The following is a 17867-nucleotide window of genomic DNA, read 5'->3' on the forward strand; positions in this document are numbered from 1 at the left end:
TATTATCTAAAATATTAAATGAAAAAAATAATAAAAATAAATAAAATAAAATATTAAATGAGTGGGACACCTGGGTGGCTCAGTAGGTTAAGCATCTGACTCTAGGTTTCAACTCAGGTCATGATCTCATGGTTCGTGAGATAGAGTCCCACATCAGGCTCTGCTACTTGGGATTCTCTCTCTCCCTTTCTCCCTCTCTCTCTACCCCTCTCCTGCTCACACGCTCTCTCTCGCTCTCTCTCAAACATTTGAATTCTCACAAATTTTATGAGGAACTTTTAATACATCTAGTATAGACTGGATGATAAAAATACAATTTCAAATGATAAAAACATTAATGAAGGAATAAGATTTTTGTTAGTGGTTCCCCAAAGACAAAAAATGAAAGAAGCTACAAACATTTGTTATACCAAAACTTCTTGACTATTAAAATATTTTGCATTTGGAATGTTTGGAGACAATTTTACCATTTTAACTACATAATCATTTTTACAAGTGTTTCGGCCAAATTGTTGTGAAAGTGTTACAAAAGTTCCTTGCAAATGGGAAAAAAAGTATCCATTAACAATGAAATAATTTTAAATTGTTTCAAACCAGGTTCATTGCATTTTATACAACTATGGCATAAATACCATTAAAAACACTGCTGACATTTGAGGTGCCTGGGTGGCTCAAGTGGTTGAGCATTGGACTCTTGATTTTGGCTCAGGTCATGATCCCAGGGTTGCTAGATCAAGCCCCATGTAGTGCTCCACACTGAGCATGGAGCCTGCTTAAGATTCTCTTTCTCTGTCCCTCTGCCCCTTTCTTGCTCTCTCTCTCTCTCAAAAAATAAAAATAATAAAATAATAAAAAAAAATTCTGTTAACATCTAGTTGACAACAATAGTACTTTTCAAATCTGTGACTGAGTTTTTAGGATAGTTCTAATGTAATGTTTCTATTCAAATGTGTTCTATCTGGGAATTATTTATAGTGTATGTATAGCTAGATTTTCTACCTGAGGTTGTCATTGCCTTAGATTACTAAATTATTATATTTCCTGGATTATAAATCCATACCACAGCACCATTTAATTTCTTCCATTGGCATTAGTAATTTTTATAATTAGAAAAGGAACACAGTTGGCCATTAAAATTTTTATTTGCCTTCAAATGCAAAGAAATGAATATTCACAACTGTTGTTATCTTCTAGTACCAAGAACAATGTAGAGCCACATTCTGGGACTGAGGCAGTTTGTGTTGTTATGGTGGTTGTTGAGTTCTTTGGTTTTGGCCCATTATAAATCAGGCTTTATTTATGTTACAGTTGTGAGACTGTTTTAGTACTAGTACTTATTTAGAAGGTTCTAGATGTTGAATATTTTGGTAATTATGGTAATATAAAATATGACTAAAATGAGGAAAATATACTTTGGAAAATCCAACTTTTATTTTATTTTTAGAGAAATATAATTTTACTTTCAATGTAGTAATATATGTGTGTGTGATGTGTGTGTATGTAGATGGATGGAAGGATGGATGGATGGATAGATAGAGATCCTCATTCAAACCTAGCTAACACAGTTTTGCTCAGTTTTTCAGAGCTATTTATAAATTAGCATAATAGATGTTTATGTGTGAATAAGTTCTTCCAAAATTCTTAAAAATTTTAAACAGTTTAATAGTCTAAGAGCTATTCTGCTTAGCAATTGTTTCTTCATGAAAAGTAAAAGGTAAACTTCAGCCTAGCATTTGTCAAAATTACCGTGAATTCTGAATTTGTGGATTTTCCTGCATGTGCTCAGGTTTGTTATCCAGTATTTCCATAGGTGATAGTAACCAAAAAGCTGTGCCCATTTTCAGAAAGGCAAAGGGACCAGGGCCAATCCTTTTCTGGTAGAACTACCACAGTCTTTTCAGTCTGTGCTGTGCTGACCAACTGGTCTAGGTGGGTGGGAAGAGAATGACAACTTCAGAAAAATACAGAGTGCTTCTTTGAGTCCCAAAAAGAAGAGCATAACTAGTTCACATTTGTTACATCCTTAGCCAATCACAAAGCACTTGCTCAGCTCCCTAAAATGGAGCAGCCATTCTCCTATCCATTCCCCAGCATCTGCTTCTGAGATGCACTGTGATTCATTCCCACGCACTCTGGAATTACAGAGACTTTTCCACAAGGGGGAGAAACCGCAGACTAAATTCGAAGGAAAACTAGTAAAAAGTGAAGGAGAATCTGCCAGAAATAAGGAAGAAGAGGGTAGCAATTATATACCAGGAGGCAAGCAAGGACTTTGGAATTCCACACTGACTGCAAAGCCGGGAAATCACATGTTGAAAGGAAAGGCTCAGCAAAATCCAGATCAGAGGAGGTCTTTATCAGCCAAGCACTGAAAATCAAGGGGATAGCCAGGTGTGGCACACCACCAAGCAAACAGGAGCAGAGTCTGTCTTCAATCCCACCCAGTAGTGGAGCTGGGCTGTGACTTGAATTTGGCATGTTAATTTTAAACAGATCATAAAATGTCCATCATCTGGTGACAGGTGGGATTCATGAACAATGGGCGAATCAAAGCTCTAGACATTGAGTGTTTCATTAATGGAGGATGCACACTGGATGACTCTGAGCAGGTATGTGCATCAGAAACTAGCACCATCCCTAATCATGAATAGAACGCAGAATTTCTAGGTGAGTCTTTATGGAGCATGTTTCTTCAACTACTTATCAAGTTCCACAAGCAGTTAGACTGTACTTGATTTTACAAAAAAAAAAAAAAAAAAAAAAAAACAATGCCTGATATATATATATATATATATATATATATATATATATATATATTAATATCTCCTTTTACTTTAGGTAACAGAATTTCTTATATTAAAGCTGGAAAATGCATATAAAATCCACAACCTTAGATTCCGGGGCCGGGCATGCATGACAAATTTACCATCCAATACGGCCTTTCGCGGATTTGGCTTCCCACAAGGAACCCTGATAACAGAATCTTGCATCACAGCTGTGGCAGCCAAATGTGGCCTTCTGCCAGAAGAGGTAAGGTTGTAATCAAGGTCATAACCAAGGTTAGTGACGAATCAGATGAGGTAGGGAACCATAGAAAGAAAAACCATAGAAGAACCACTCAAATTAGTCCTGGTTCAGAATTCAATATAAATTAAGTGCTACCTGAAGGAAATAACTCCACTATCTTCCTACCTCCTTATGCAAAAAGCTTTCTGGTTCTTTCTTTTTTCTAATTTGTACAAATATAATTACTTTTTGTTTTTAAAGTTTATTTTATTTATTTTGAGGGAGAGGGAGAGAGAGAATCCCAAGCAGACTCTGCACTGTCAGCATGAGCCCAACCCGGGGCCCAAAAAGTGGGGGCACCTAGGGGCGCCTGGGTGGCTCAGTCGTTAAACATCTGACTTAAGCACAGGTCATGATCTCGTGGTTTGTGAGTCCAAGCCCCACGTCGGGCTCTGTGCTGACAGCTCAGAGCCTGGAGCCTGCTTCGGATTCTGTGTCTCCCCCACTCATGCTCTGTGTCTCTCTCTCTCAAAAATAAATAAACATTAAAAAGATTTTTTTTTTAATGGGGGCACCTGGGTGGCACAGTTGGTTGAGCATCTGACTCTTGATCTTGGCTCAGGTCATAATCTCATGGTTCGTGAATTCTAGCCCTACATTAGGCTCTGTGCTGATGGTGCCGAGCCTGCTTGGGATTCTGTCTCTCCCTCTCCCTCTCTCCCTGCCCCTCCCCTGCTTATGTTCTCTCTCTCTCAAAATAAGTAAATAAAATTTAAAAACTAAAAAGAAAACTTTTAAAAAAGAATAAAGTAAATAAGTAAAGTAAAAAGTGAATGTCCCCTTCTTCATTCCATCATCCCTATTAGTCAAGGACAACCATTGTTAATGGTTCTATGTTTATTGTTCCAGCCCTCTGTATTCATACACACATACATAAACAAACATAAATATTTATATATAATATATATGTACATAGACAGTTATTTACCAAAATGAGACTATGATAAACATATTATTCTGCACCTTACTTTTTCTGCTTGACAGTAGGCCATGACCATCTTCCTGTGTCAGCAGAATGAACCACTTCATTCTTTTTCATAACTGAATAGTATTATGTAACGTGGACTTACCGTGATTTATTTAGGCACCCCACTATTGATATACATTTATGTTGTCACCCATTTTTGGCTATTGAAATGATGTTGCGAGAAACATCTTGGTACACACGTACCAAAATATAGATGTATTTTTGCTCCATTGTATATATCTTTAGGATAAATTTATTGAAAACTTTTAAGAGATACACTGCCAAAAGAATGCCCTCTAGAAATATTATTTTGTACAGTATCCTAGAAGATGCACAGTATATACAGGATGCTAAGCCAGAGAGAGGCAGCCACTGGCAATTGAGATAATTATTAATAACACTTTTTTGCCCCTCACACATTTCAAGTAGACCCCAGCCTACATTTTATGCTTCTTTTTCATTTCCCCAATATAGTCCATCTGTTCCAGAAAGCACTCTCTATATAATGCCCTTTGAACCCCTTTGCCACTAAGTTCAACAGAGAGGACGACTGGGTTTGTGATTATCAGGGTACTTCTACACACAAGAGAACACCTACATATTGTACAAGGAAGACAATAGTTATCCTCAGAGAAGTCACATAAAGTGTTCTATGGGTACAAAGGAGGAAGACATCACTTTGGCTTGAGGGGAGGAGAGTCAGGAAGAACTTTCCAGAGAAGATGACACTTAAGATAGGCCTTAAAGAATAATAGGCACAGATAATGGGAAGGTAATCCAGGCAAATGCAACAACTTGAACAAGGAAAGGCAACCTCTTTGTGGTTCAGTTTCCTTATCTATACAATGAGGACAATATGACTCACTACATAGATTTCTGCAAGAATCAAATGAGTTAGCACTTCATTTTCATAAACTGGATAGTATTTGTTTTCGTAAACTGAATAGTATTTGTTTTCATAAACTGGATAGTATTATTCTAATGTTACCGTTGATAATAATAATTCTTTTATTGTTACTAGAGTGAAATGCGGATAATGAAAATTTCCTGAGCGTATCTCAGTAGGCTTCTTTCCTTGTCAAGTCTTGCAGGCTTCTAGGACATAGGACACACCCATATCCAAATACATTTTTAAAAAGATTTGACCACACCTTCCAAAGTCAATCAGAAGGCTTAGAGAAGATCTGATATTTGTTATTAGCTGCAATGCAATTTCCTCTCTATCAGAGCAAATCTTCAGTTATGACAATAAATCCTTGCTTTTATATACAATCTACCAACTCTTCTTCATCCTCTGAACATTGTAGGAAAAAAAGGAATATCTGCTTTTTTTCAGCACCTCCTTCCTAGTGCCCTTCAGGGGCCAATTATTACCCCTAACCTCAGGTAGGGAGAAGCCCTGACTGGTACGTTAGAGAAGAGATGAGAAATAACCCCCATTAGTTTTGCAAAACTACATGCTGTTCAAAGAAAGAAGATACACCCTGTCTTCTCCCCACCAAAGTTTGTTCTTTTTAATGGGGAAGCTTTTCAAGTATCTATTTTGCTGTCAGTTTCTATCTTACCATAACTATTGACTCAGCTTCTCACCCATTTCAGATTAGGGAGAAAAACATGTACAAAACAATTGATAAAACCATCTACAAACAAGCATTCAGCCCTGAGACCCTGATAAGATGTTGGAATGAGTGTCTGGACAAGTCTTCCTTTCATAGCAGAAGAATACAAGTGGAAGAGTTTAACAAGAAGAATTATTGGAAAAAGAAAGGCATTGCAATTATCCCCATGAAGTTTTCAGTTGGCTTTGCTGCAACAAGCTATCATCAGGTAAAGCTTTTATATGTGGAAAATAACCCTCATGTCAGATGCACTGCTACCCCAATCAGCTCTTGGTGATTTTGGGAGAGTGTCATATGTCCCAGGCACTGAGCCCCTCCCTCCCTCAGCACCTGGGAGAAATGTACAGAACTCTCCTGAGCAGCCCCCTCTCTGCAAGCACATTCAACACAGTGCAGTAGAAAAATGTCTCAGTGGCAGAAAATGGCATCAGCAAGCCTGAGAACTGCCCCAGCATAACTGCCAAGACACAGCAGTGACCGTGACCATCATCACCTCACCCAACCCTGAATCATCCCTATTCTAAAGGGAACAAGAGCCCACAAGGCCCATTGTGTTGAGCTTTCTGAGCCCAAGGTTATGGCTTAGGCAGGAAGGAGGCCTCTCCTGGTCTGTGCCCCCAGATATCTCAGTTCTCCTCAATACCCCCAAGTCTAGGCAGAGAAGTCACTGCATGTTGCCCTGACCAGCTGGCTGTTTTGAGCCACTTCTCCCAGGAATATGTGTCATTTCTGATGGGGAAATAGGGAAGTGTGGTCCAAAAATCCTTCCAGGTAGATTTGCAAAAGGAAGAGGCAGGTCATTCAGAGGCCCTCTCCAGAAGGTGAGGAGGAAAGGTGGCAAATAGATGAGACCATTAAATAACACAAGACTGGTACAGACAAGTCTTCCCAGCAATCCCAATGGGTCAAATGTGGGAAAGCTGTCTAGAAAACTGGGAAATGTTGCCTCCCATTATTTTCCACCAGAAGCAGAGACTCTGCAACTGAAGAGATCTTATATGCATTAGATCTAAATCTAAATCTAAAAATGCACTGGATCTCCCTTGTGTGTATATCACTGAAAGCATGTTTCCATTTACATCCAACTACTAGCAGCCAATAGACACACACACACATGCACACACCACAAAAGCTGCCCTGTCCAAGGAAATCCTTCTTAGGGAATAAAGAAGTTGCCCCCAAACCCTAATTAACTGGAGTCAGGTGGACCTGAGAAATCCTTGCCCTGCCACTTACTAGCTGAGTGATATCAAGCAAATTATTTAACCTCTTTGAGCCTCAGCTTCCTTAATTATATAATGAGAATAATAATCCTTTCTCTTAGGATTGATAAGGATTCAAAATCTAATAAATATAAAGCACTTGGCAGGGTTTCTGAAACACTGTGTAGTTATTCTAGGCAGTCCACGCCTCTCCCTCAGGAGATCTCGGGCACACCTCTCAGGACTGGGGCTCCTCCAGCAGGTAGGATGAGACTCCCTGGCCTCCTGAGTCACAGACCTGTTCAGGTCCAGCATGCCCATTCTCTACAGAGGTGCAGGAAGGTTAACTGTCACACTTACAAGCTGGGACTGACTTAACAGCTGGAGCGTAAGAGATTCTAGATATCTGCCTGTGTGATTTTTTTCTCTGACACCAAATGTTGTGTTTTTTCTGCATCAATTCTCCAACACCAACTGAGCATATGCAACAATTCAATTCGATTCTGACACTAACTACCCAGAGTTAGCACAGACCCCACAGATCGAGGGCTAAGTCCCATAAGACTGCCTCCACTTAAGACACCAGTAAAAGTGGGGTGCCCAAGCTACTCACACTTCTGCCCAGGCAACTACAAAATCAGGGGTTTTCCACTCCCCACCTCCCATAGGTTTGATAATTTGCTAGAACAACCACAAACTTCAGGAAAGCATTTTACTTACAATTATTACCAATTTGTTACAAAAGATACCATCCAAGAACAGCCACATGGAAGAGATGCATAAAGCAAGGTGTGGGAGAAGAGGTGTGGGGCTTTTATGCCCTCTCACTCCAGCTTGTGGATGTGTTCACCAACCCAGAAGCTCCCCAAACCCCATTGTTTGTGAGTTTTATGAAGATTTCATTACATAGGCATAATTGATTAAATCATTGGCCATTGTGATTGAACTCAATCTCTAGTCCTTACCCCCTCCCTGAAGGTAGGGGTGGGGGCTGAAGGCTGGAACCCTCTAACCACATGTTTGGTTTTTCTGGCAACTATTCTCACCCCCCCTCCCCCCGCCAAGCTGTCTAGGTTTCCCCAGAGAATCATCTGAACAGCAAACATAAAATAATAAATTCCCAGGGTTTTAGGACCTCTGTGTCAAAAATCAGAGACAAAGACCACATGTTGATTTTTTATTATAAAACACCTCCCCGCACCCCTATGGCTGCCCCTCATCTATAACACAGTCTACTCTCCACCATCAGTCATGGGAGCCAACTTCTCATCTTGCCACACACACACAACAAATCCTTAAACCAAGCAATGATTTTAAAGCTCTGTTTGAAAGGTCTCTAGTTTCTTCAGAGTTCCAAATTGATGCACCCAAGAATCACCAGGCTAGGAGTTGAAATGTATTATTTCAGGGCAGCTGATGACTCACAAAGTTGGAACACCTACTCTCCAAACTAGGCATTGGGAGCATTATCAAGAGGGAATCAAAAGGCCCACGGTGATAAATATTATTATTAGCATCTATAAGCCTGGGTGCCCCAAAGCTCCTCCAAGCTATTCTGGGCCTCCAGGCATCTCCAGACAGAACAAAGTCCTAATTCCTCCCTCTTTTCCTCCTCCTCCTCCTGAAATGAAACATTTCCATTTGTCCAATTCAACAAACATTTATTTAGTGCCTCTGTGATGCAGACTTGCTCTAAGTTCTCTATAGGACACACACTTGAATGAGACCAGGTGCCCTTCCACCATGAGACTCACACAGAAGAGCTTGTCACCCCCCTGTATTCATTTCCTATGGCTGCCTCAAGAAAGTACCACAAACTGTGTGGCTTACAACAACACTTTTATGCTCTCACAGTTCTGGAGGCTTGGAGTTCAAAATCAAGGTGTCAGGAGGGCAATGCTCCGTCAGAAATCTCCAGAGGAAAACTCTTCTTTGCCTCCTCCAGCTTATGGTGGCTCCTGGTGTTCCTCGGCTTGTGGCCACATCACTCTAATCTCTGCCTCCATCTTCATGAGGCCTTCTTTGCTGTGTGTCTTCACACAGCCTTATATAAGGACACTAGTCATTGAATTTAGAGCCCACCCTAATCCACTATAACCTCATCTTAACTGATTATATCTGCAAAACTATATTTTCAAATAAGGTTACATTCTGAAGTTCCAGGTGGACAGGAATTTGCAGGAGACATTAATCAACCCAGTTCACCCCGTAAGAGGAAGTGCAGAGAAGCATGTAACTGATCCTTCCAAGATGGGAATGAGAAGCATGTGGGGAAACTTTAACAGAACCGAGACTATAGGTGTGGATCTGAAGGCTGGGGAGTGGGCCAGGAAGTAAGAACAGCATAAGCATGAGCACAGGTCAGGAGGGAGCAGCGGTAAGCCAAAGCAGGAAAAGACGACAATGGAATTGGGAAAGTACAAGACACCAAATCCTGAAAGGCCTCATATTGTAATAAAGAGCTAGGCTTTCCCTTACAGACAATGGGGAATTTTGGCCCAACTTGCCCAGTGATGAACCTTTCTTCCCTTCATGATTCCATTCAGTTGTCTCTTTGGGGAAATCCTTCCCCAAGCTTCTCAAAAGCAGTTGGATCTGTCCTCCCAGGTCCCCAGAGCCCCTTATGCCATGCCCATTATCTCACAAATCATTCTGCATTATAATGACCTGCTTTCCAACCTGTCCCCCCATTACAGTGTGAGCTACTACACTGTTAAGGAAGAACCACATCTTGCCCATCTGTGTACATCCAGAGCTGAGCACAGGTTGGCACATAACACATGTCAGGTACCTAACAAATGTTTAATTAGTTAGCTGAGTGGTCAGCCAGAGATTTTAATCAGGGAATCGACTTTCAAATAGTTGGAACCGATACTCATAACTCCTGGGTATCCAAAGGGGCTCCTATTAAAACAAGTTTCCTAAATAGGAACGTTCTTTACAGGTGACTTTTGCACAAAACAGAACTAAGCTTCAGAATCCCACCAGGAAAGCCTGCCTCTATGACCCTCCTCACTCTGTGAGACTGGTATTTCACCACTCATTTTTTAATATTGAACCTCACTAAACTTGCACTGAGCTGTGCCTTCTGGGTTGTTTTACTAGGCAGCTGCACTTGTTCATATCTACACAGATGGGTCTGTATTGGTCACACATGGAGGCAACGAACTGGGACAAGGTATTCACACCAAAATGCTGCAGGTAAGATCAATAAAATTAAGTCCTTAATCTCTCTCTTTTTAAAATTGCTTTTATACTTACTACTTTGTTTTTACATTTTTATTTAAATTGCAGTTAGAGGGGTGCCTGGGTGGCTCAGTTGGTTAAGCATCTGACTTCAGCTCAGGTCATGATCTCACCGTTTGTGAGTTCAAGCCCCACGGTGGGCTCTGCGCTGACAGCTCAGAGCCTGGAGCCTGCTTCAGATTCTGTGTGTCCCCTCTCTCTCTCTCTTTCTCTCTCTCTCTGCCCCTCCCCTGCTCTCACTCTATCTCTCTGTCTCAAAAATAAATATTAAAAAATTTTTAATTGTAGTTAACATAGTGTAGTATTATTTTCAGAAGTAGAATTTACTGATTCATCACTCACGTATAACACCCATGCTCAACATGACAGGTCTGTAATTCCCCCCCTTAATATCCATCACCCATTTAGCCCACCCCCACTCTCCCCACTCCACTGACCCTCAGTTTCTTCTCTATCATAAAGAGTTCTTATAGTTTGTTTCCTTTTCTCCCTCTTTTTTTCCCATTCCCATACAATCATCTGTTTTGTTTCTTAAATTCCAAATATGAGTGAAATCATATAGTAAGTATTTGCCTTTCTCTGGCAGACTTATTTTACTTAGCATAATACATTATATATATACATATATATATATACACACACACACACACACACACACACACACACACCACATCTCATTTATCCATTCATCAATCAATGGACATTTGGGCTCTTTCCATAGTTTAGCTATTGTTGATAATACTGCTATAAACATTGGGGTGCATGCACCCCTTCAAATCTGTATTTTCATATCCTTTGGATAAATACCTAGTAGTGTAATTGCTGGATCACAAGGTAGTTCTATTTTTAACTGTTTGAGGAATCTCCATACTGTTTTCCAGAGTGGCTGCACCAGATCGCATTCCCACCAACAGTGCAAGAGGGATCTGCATTCTCACCAACACTTGTTGTTTCTTGTGTTGTTAATTTTAGCCATCTGCCAGGTGTGAGGTGTTATCTCATCATGGTTTTGATTTGTGTTTCCCTGATGATGACTGATGTTGAGTATCTTTTCATGTGCCTGTTAGCCATCTGGATGTCTTCTTTGGTAAATGTCTATTCATGTCTTCATAGGATTATTTGTTTTTTGGGGGGTGTTGACTTTGATAAGTTTTTATAAATTTTGGATACTAACCCTTTATCAGATATGTCAATTGCAAATATCTTCTCACATTCTGTAGGCTTTTAGTTTTGTGATTGTTTCCTTTGCTGTGCAGAAGCTTTTAATCTTGATGAAGTCCCAATAGTTCATTTTTGCTTTTGTTTCCCTTGCCTCTGGAGACATGTCTAGTAAGAAGTTGCTATGGCCGAGGTCAGAGAGGTTGCTGCCTATGTTCTCCTCTAGGATTTTGATGGTTTCCTGTCTCACATTTAGGTCTTTCATCCACTTTGAATTTATTTTTGTATATGGTGTAAGAAAGTGGTCCATTTTCATTCTTCTTCATGTTGCTGTCCGGTTTCCCAACACTATTTGTTGAATAGACTATCTTTTTTTCCATTGGATATTCTTTCCTGCTATGGCAAAGATTAGTTGATCATACAGCTGTAGGTCCATTTCTGGGTTTTCTTTTCTGTTCCATTGATCTATGTGTCTGTTTTTGTCTTGGTACCATACTGCCTTGATGACTACAGCTTTGTAATACAGTTTAAAGTCTGGAATTGTGATTGCTCCAGCTTTGCTTTTCTCTTTCAGGATTGCTTTAGTTATTTGGGGCCTTTTGTAATTTCATACACATTTTAAGATTGTTTTTTCTAGCTCTCTGAAAATTTCTGGTGGTCTTTTGATAGGAATTGCCTTAAATGTGTAGATTGCTTTGGGTAGTTTAGACATTTTAACAATGTTCTTCCAGTCCATGAGCATGGAATGTTCTTCCATTTCTTTGTGTCTTCCTCACTTTCTTTCATAAGTATTCTATAGTTTTCAGAGTACAGATCTTTTACCTCTTTGGTTAGGTTTATTCTTAGGTATCTTATTGGTTTTGGTGCAGTTGTAAACAGGATTGATTCCTTGATTTCTTTTTCTACTGCTTTATTATTGGTGTTTAGAAATGCAACAAATTTCTGTACATTAGTTTTATATCCTGTGACTTTGCTGAATTCATGTATTAGTTCTAGCAGTTTTTTGGAGGAGCCTTTTGGGCTTTCCACATAGAGTATCGTGTTGTCTACAAATAGTGAAAGTCAGTTGTTAATCTCTCTATACATTGTTGACATGAATGACATGTGGCACTAATTTTAAGATATATGATGGCCCCTGTATTCAAGCCCTAAGATCTTGACTATTTGGTTGAAAAGCTTCGTACATATCAAATAGAATGTCTGAGGTGACAGAAATTCCATGCATGTACAAATAGACCTGGAGCTTGGCCAGGCTTTATGGGTGGGGATTGTTGTTAGTGAAAACATCACTAATGGGCCCCTGGAACACTGTGGTAGTTGTGCCATGCAGGCTTACTAGAGTAGGAATTTCTATTTTGAGGCCAGTATGTATGATTTTTAAAGTTTGGACGACAATATTAGGTTGCTAATACACTATTGGACAAGTAAGGACAAGTATTTCATCAACTGCCATCATGCAGTTGAGAAAAAAAAGAGAAATCAAGAGAAAAAAAGAATAATTCTTTAAATTAAATAAATAAATTGACAAACTTGTTAGATTATTATGTACACATCCACAGCTTTTGACTATCCAGCCCCTTAGCTCCTTTGGAATACAGGACCTACATGTATTCCTAAAGGCCTCCACAATTCTGGTACCTTTTAGCCCCATCTCCCTCTTTTCCCCAACTGCACAGATATGGGTACACATGCCAGGTCTGGCTAGTCATGGTGCCTGAATCCACTGGCTGCAAGGATGGGTCCAGGAGGAAGGCATAAGACCGAGATCCTTTCCTGGGACTGATGTGTAGGTCCTGGTAGAAAAGAACTATCATTCTCTTGTGGTTGTTTAGTTCCTACGTTATAAGCCAGGGGTTGTCAGAAGCAATTTTCCTGTGCCATAGAGGAAGCATGTCTCTCTTGGAAATAACACAGCCATCATAGAAAGAAAAACAAATGTGTAAGGCAGCAAGAGGACCCTGATGAAACCATAAAGACTTAGATACAGATATACATGACACTGGCTCTGTCCTTCCCACTTATAGGACGCAATAAATTCCCTTTGGCTCTTCATCACCAACAAACAATAAAATTGTCCTTTTCTTTTTTATCATATTGCCTCTTTCTGGGGAAACTCACTTTTACAACAGCATTAATCTGTAGATTGGCACTTGAGGACAAGTACGTAACTGCAGACATCTGAAGAAAGTGGTTTTGTAAAAATTAAAAGAGCACAAAAAACAAAACAATGCTTTTTCTCTTTTTCATTTATTGTGATTAAATGCCTTTCTTTCCACATGTGTCTGCTAGAGGAACTGAAAGAAAAAGAACAGAAAACAGTGAACAGCAAATACTAGAGGAGTATGGCAGGAGGGAGCAAATAGAAGACAAGGGGGGAATCCAAAGCTAAAGTGGGGATGAGGGCTAGAGAGAAGACAGGCCCTCAGGGGCATTTCAAATTCATCTGATGCTGATATCAACAGATTTAAGACCAACCTTTGAACCAGTCAATCCAATCTCTCTCTTCCTGTCACTGCAGCCATGTAAAACGAAAAAAAATAATAATAATAAAGTAAAATAAAAATAATTAATATCTAAGTGTAAGTATAAAGATGTTAAGGAAATACTTAACATCTAAACACTAATTTTGGATGGAAGAACCACTACATAATATTGCCAAGAAAACATTTTAAAAATCAGCATGAGGCAGGGCACCTCGGTGGCCCAGTCAATGGAGCATCTGACTCTTGATTTCAGCTCAGGTCATGATCCCAGGGTTATGGGATGAAGCCCTGTGTCAGGCTCCAGGCTGAGCACAGAGCCTGCTTAAGATTCTCTCTCTCTCTCCCTCTGACCCTATCCCCCACTCACTTTCTCTCTAAAATTAAATAAATAAATAACCAGCATAAGGCTCTACTAAAAAGTGGTTTTAACTTTTATTTTAGGTTTTCAAGCATATCATGGATGTAATAAGAATGGTAGTATTTTTTAATTTAAAACATGACTAAAATCTTCATAAAAGACTTTGCTGGACATGAAAATATTTCTTTTGCTCATAGGTGGCCAGCCGTGAATTAAAACTACCCATGTCTTATATGCACATCTGTGAAACAAGTACAGCCACGGTACCGAATACAATTGCTACAGCAGCTTCCATTGGTTCGGACGTCAATGGCAAAGCTGTGCAGGTGCTTCCTGCTGTCTGTCTTTCCCTTCAGCACTTTTTCCATATTGCTGGTTTTCTTAGCTGGATACAGACATGAGCAGTTGGGTTCAGAGAAGTCATCTGTGTCACTAAACATAGGCTTAGGGTAGCCAAAATATCAGGAGAGGGTGCCAGTTAGAGTAGGCTAAACTGAGGTGACAAATAGACACATAATACAGTGAGTCAAACACAACAAAAGTCCCTTTTTTTTTTTTTTACATACCTACCAGTCCAGAGAGAGAGCTTGCTCATTAGAGTACTCTGAGGTTAATGGCTGTTCTTCCGCCTTCAACATGTGGCTTTCAAGGTTGCCCTGAGCATCATCATCAGGGAAGAAGCATGGAGATCAGACCTCGAAGTGATGCAAGTCACTGCCACTGATCATCCACTAGCAGAACCAGGCTCAGGCCACATCTAACTGCAGGGGAGGTTGGGGAAATGTGGAGTAGTGAATCACCACATGCCCAGCTACTATGGAAGAAGGGGAGAATAGATGTTGGTGAACAAGCAGTCTCTGTCCCTGGTAGACACAGAAAGAAGAAATCTGGGTATACCATGCAACTCAGCACTGGGCACGTTTCCTCTGATACAAACAAGTTCTTGCAGGCAGGTAAGCAGGCAGAACCCAAGCCAAGTAGATATGGTTCGATTAAAGTGTCTACATGAGTGGAATTCTACCACAGCACTCATGCTTATCCTTTATACTTGTTTTCTAACTGATTGGGTTTTTTTTCACTACTTCAGAATAGATTATGACTTCACTATTCCTTAATTAAGATATCTGATTGCATGTACTTTTGAAGTAATATCTATTTGTCATGTTTCTGTTATAAACGTTCCACTTTTTCCATTGGGATGTTGTGGGGAGGCATATTTTCAGAACACTGCACTTATGCTACCAAGAGGCATCACTTTCAAATCCATCTTATCTTTGTGGGGATACTTGTTAGGGGCTAAAATCCAGAGGCTCTTTCCCTCAGAACAAATGTGTGGGAAACTTCAAATTCATGAGACCCAATTTTGGATAGGATCAAACACAAGATAAGAATCACTCAGCGTGTACAGGAGTTGTCAACCCAAACTAAGATTAATCCATCTTCTAGAGTTTTAGGTTTAGTTAAGGATCAGAAACTTTGCAGATCTAGATTATTATAAAGACAAATTTAGTTATTTTCTCACTTCACACCCAAAGCCAAGGCCTTCACTGCAGTAGTTTGATGGTGGATGGATGAACATATGGAAAGATGGACAGAGAGTTGAATAATATTTCAGATCCAGAGGGATATTGGCATGTTATTGGTGCAGATAGGAAAGCACAGAGTAGAATGAAAATAAGATGTTTTGTTCCTTTTATTTTAATGGCTGGAAAATACAAAAGAAGATGTAAGTCAAAAATGTAGAAAAAGAGAAGGAATTAAGAACACAAAACAAATATTCTTAGAAAGAGGACCTGAAAGTAGAAATTCAGCTGAGCCCATATTTTCACAGGAAGTGAACCAGGGAAGTTTTTTAAAAACCTGCAATAACTGATACCCTCCTCAGGGTCAGAGACTGTGTTGTTATTGTCTCTGTGTTCCCAATGTATCAGTATCAAGTGCTCCATAAACATTCACTGACCTAATCAATTATCGATTACTATTCTTCCACACAAATCCTAACCATTGGGCTCTTCTCTAATGAGAATGCACTTCTTTACCCTTTCAAGAATGCATGTCAGATCCTTCTGAAACGCCTTGAGCCCATCATTAAGAAAAATCCAGGAGGTACATGGGAGGACTGGGTAAGTGTTCCACTCTGTTTGTTACTACAAATGAGAAAGCAGTCCTAACCAGTGCTGAGAGCATCGTGGCAGTGTACAACTGCACCACACAGAGTTTTTCTGGGCGTGGATTTCTGCAAAAGGGCAGGATCGCAAAAGGTTGAGACAGCTGCTCCATGCTGTATACCAGGTATGTGTGAGAGAGCACACAGGGAACAGCATCACTGAGGGGAGGAATGGAAATACATGAAGAATACCCAGCAGGCCTTACCCACTCTGCTTAAATAAGAAAAGGAAAAGACCAAGCCTTCCTAAGCCACCAAAAAAAGAAAAAGGTGTCTTAAATGGGAAAGAAGAAAACTAAAAGGCCTAATTGCTATTAAACATGTCTCAAAGGAAATGACTCACCTAATCCAACTTTACAACATCCTTTCTCTTATCTCATCGGAACACCTATCCCACACTTACACACACACTTAACTAAAGTTCTAACATTTAGAACTTTATCCCAAAATACTTTGGGAACTAAGCCCCTACATCATGGATGTGTGGCAGGATTCTGCCTTATTTAGTTCAGACATTTCAACTCAATCAGAAGGAAATTGTTAATGTACCAGCTAAGGGGAAAAAAAAATATTACAATGTGTTCCTTTACTGGTAACAAAACACCAGCAACAATTACCAGATGTCAATTTTGATATAGGGAATACCTTCATTTTCACCTATCAGATGATGTATTTATTTTATTCTGACTAAATATGCCCATTCTTCAGATAGAAGCTGCTTTTGAACAAAGAATCAGTCTTTCAGCCACTGGATACTTCAGGTAAAAATTACAATAATGTCTGGACTTAGCTGAGAAAATATAAGGTAACTCAATTGTTCTGGGCCTTAGTTCCCTTATTTGTAAAGTAAGTTTTTATTATGTGATCATTGAGGTCCCTTCTCAGTCTAAAACTGATTTTATGTAAGCCTTTGAACTATATCCAAAGAAATATTAAATAATAAAAATACCCTTATTGGGTAAAAAACATTTTTTAGGGGCACCTGGGTGGCTCAGTTGGTTGAGTGTCTGACTTTGGCTCAGGTCATGATCTGGTGGTCTATGAGTTCGAACCCTGCATCAGGCTCTGTGCTGACAGCTGCGAGCCTGGACCCTGCTTCGGATTCTGTCTCCCTCTCTCTCTACCCCTCCCCCACTTGCGCTCTTGTGTGTGTGTGCTCTCTCTCTTCCTCTCAAAAATAAATAAATATCTAAAAAATTTTTTTTAATTTTTTAACAAGACTTAGAACATCTAATCATTATTTACTATTCACTGTTGGATAGTAAAAAAATATCATTGGAAATAACTTCCAACTCAATTTTATAAACTGTCCCTCCTTTACCATAAAAGCTTTCTGTTTGAAGCTCCTCTCTTTGTACATTGTCTGTCAGTGGAAGGCCCTCAGTCAATTCATGTTAATTGAGTGAAACACAAAGAGGAGAACTGATGGTCAAATTCAGGAAGTGGATGACAGCAGTTTTACAATGTAGTGAAACAAACCACCAAGCTAAACACACACATGCACAGAGACAGAGAACAGTCAAGAAATTTCTCATGAAAAAGGGAGGAAGGAGGCAGGTAATAGCCCAGCCCAGTGCCCTGCCCACGAGTTCTAAATTTCT

General features: G+C 39.8%; 1 protein-coding gene across 2 annotated transcripts in view; it reads left to right on the top strand.

Annotated features, from left to right (window-relative positions):
- Positions 1–17867, top strand: part of LOC106979979 (aldehyde oxidase 2) — an 88738-nt gene that overhangs the window by 46132 nt on the left and 24739 nt on the right. For both annotated transcript variants that reach the window (XM_053215537.1, XM_053215536.1), the window contains exons 24-30: positions 2523–2609; positions 2839–3030; positions 5633–5860; positions 9960–10055; positions 14297–14425; positions 16148–16222; positions 16975–17027. In XM_053215537.1, the coding sequence (XP_053071512.1) occupies positions 2523–2609; positions 2839–3030; positions 5633–5860; positions 9960–10055; positions 14297–14425; positions 16148–16222; positions 16975–17027 (860 nt within the window). The remainder of the gene's footprint in view (positions 1–2522; positions 2610–2838; positions 3031–5632; positions 5861–9959; positions 10056–14296; positions 14426–16147; positions 16223–16974; positions 17028–17867) is intronic.

This window comes from Acinonyx jubatus, chromosome C1, assembly GCF_027475565.1.
Source record: "Acinonyx jubatus isolate Ajub_Pintada_27869175 chromosome C1, VMU_Ajub_asm_v1.0, whole genome shotgun sequence".
Classification (NCBI taxonomy): domain Eukaryota; kingdom Metazoa; phylum Chordata; class Mammalia; order Carnivora; family Felidae; genus Acinonyx; species Acinonyx jubatus.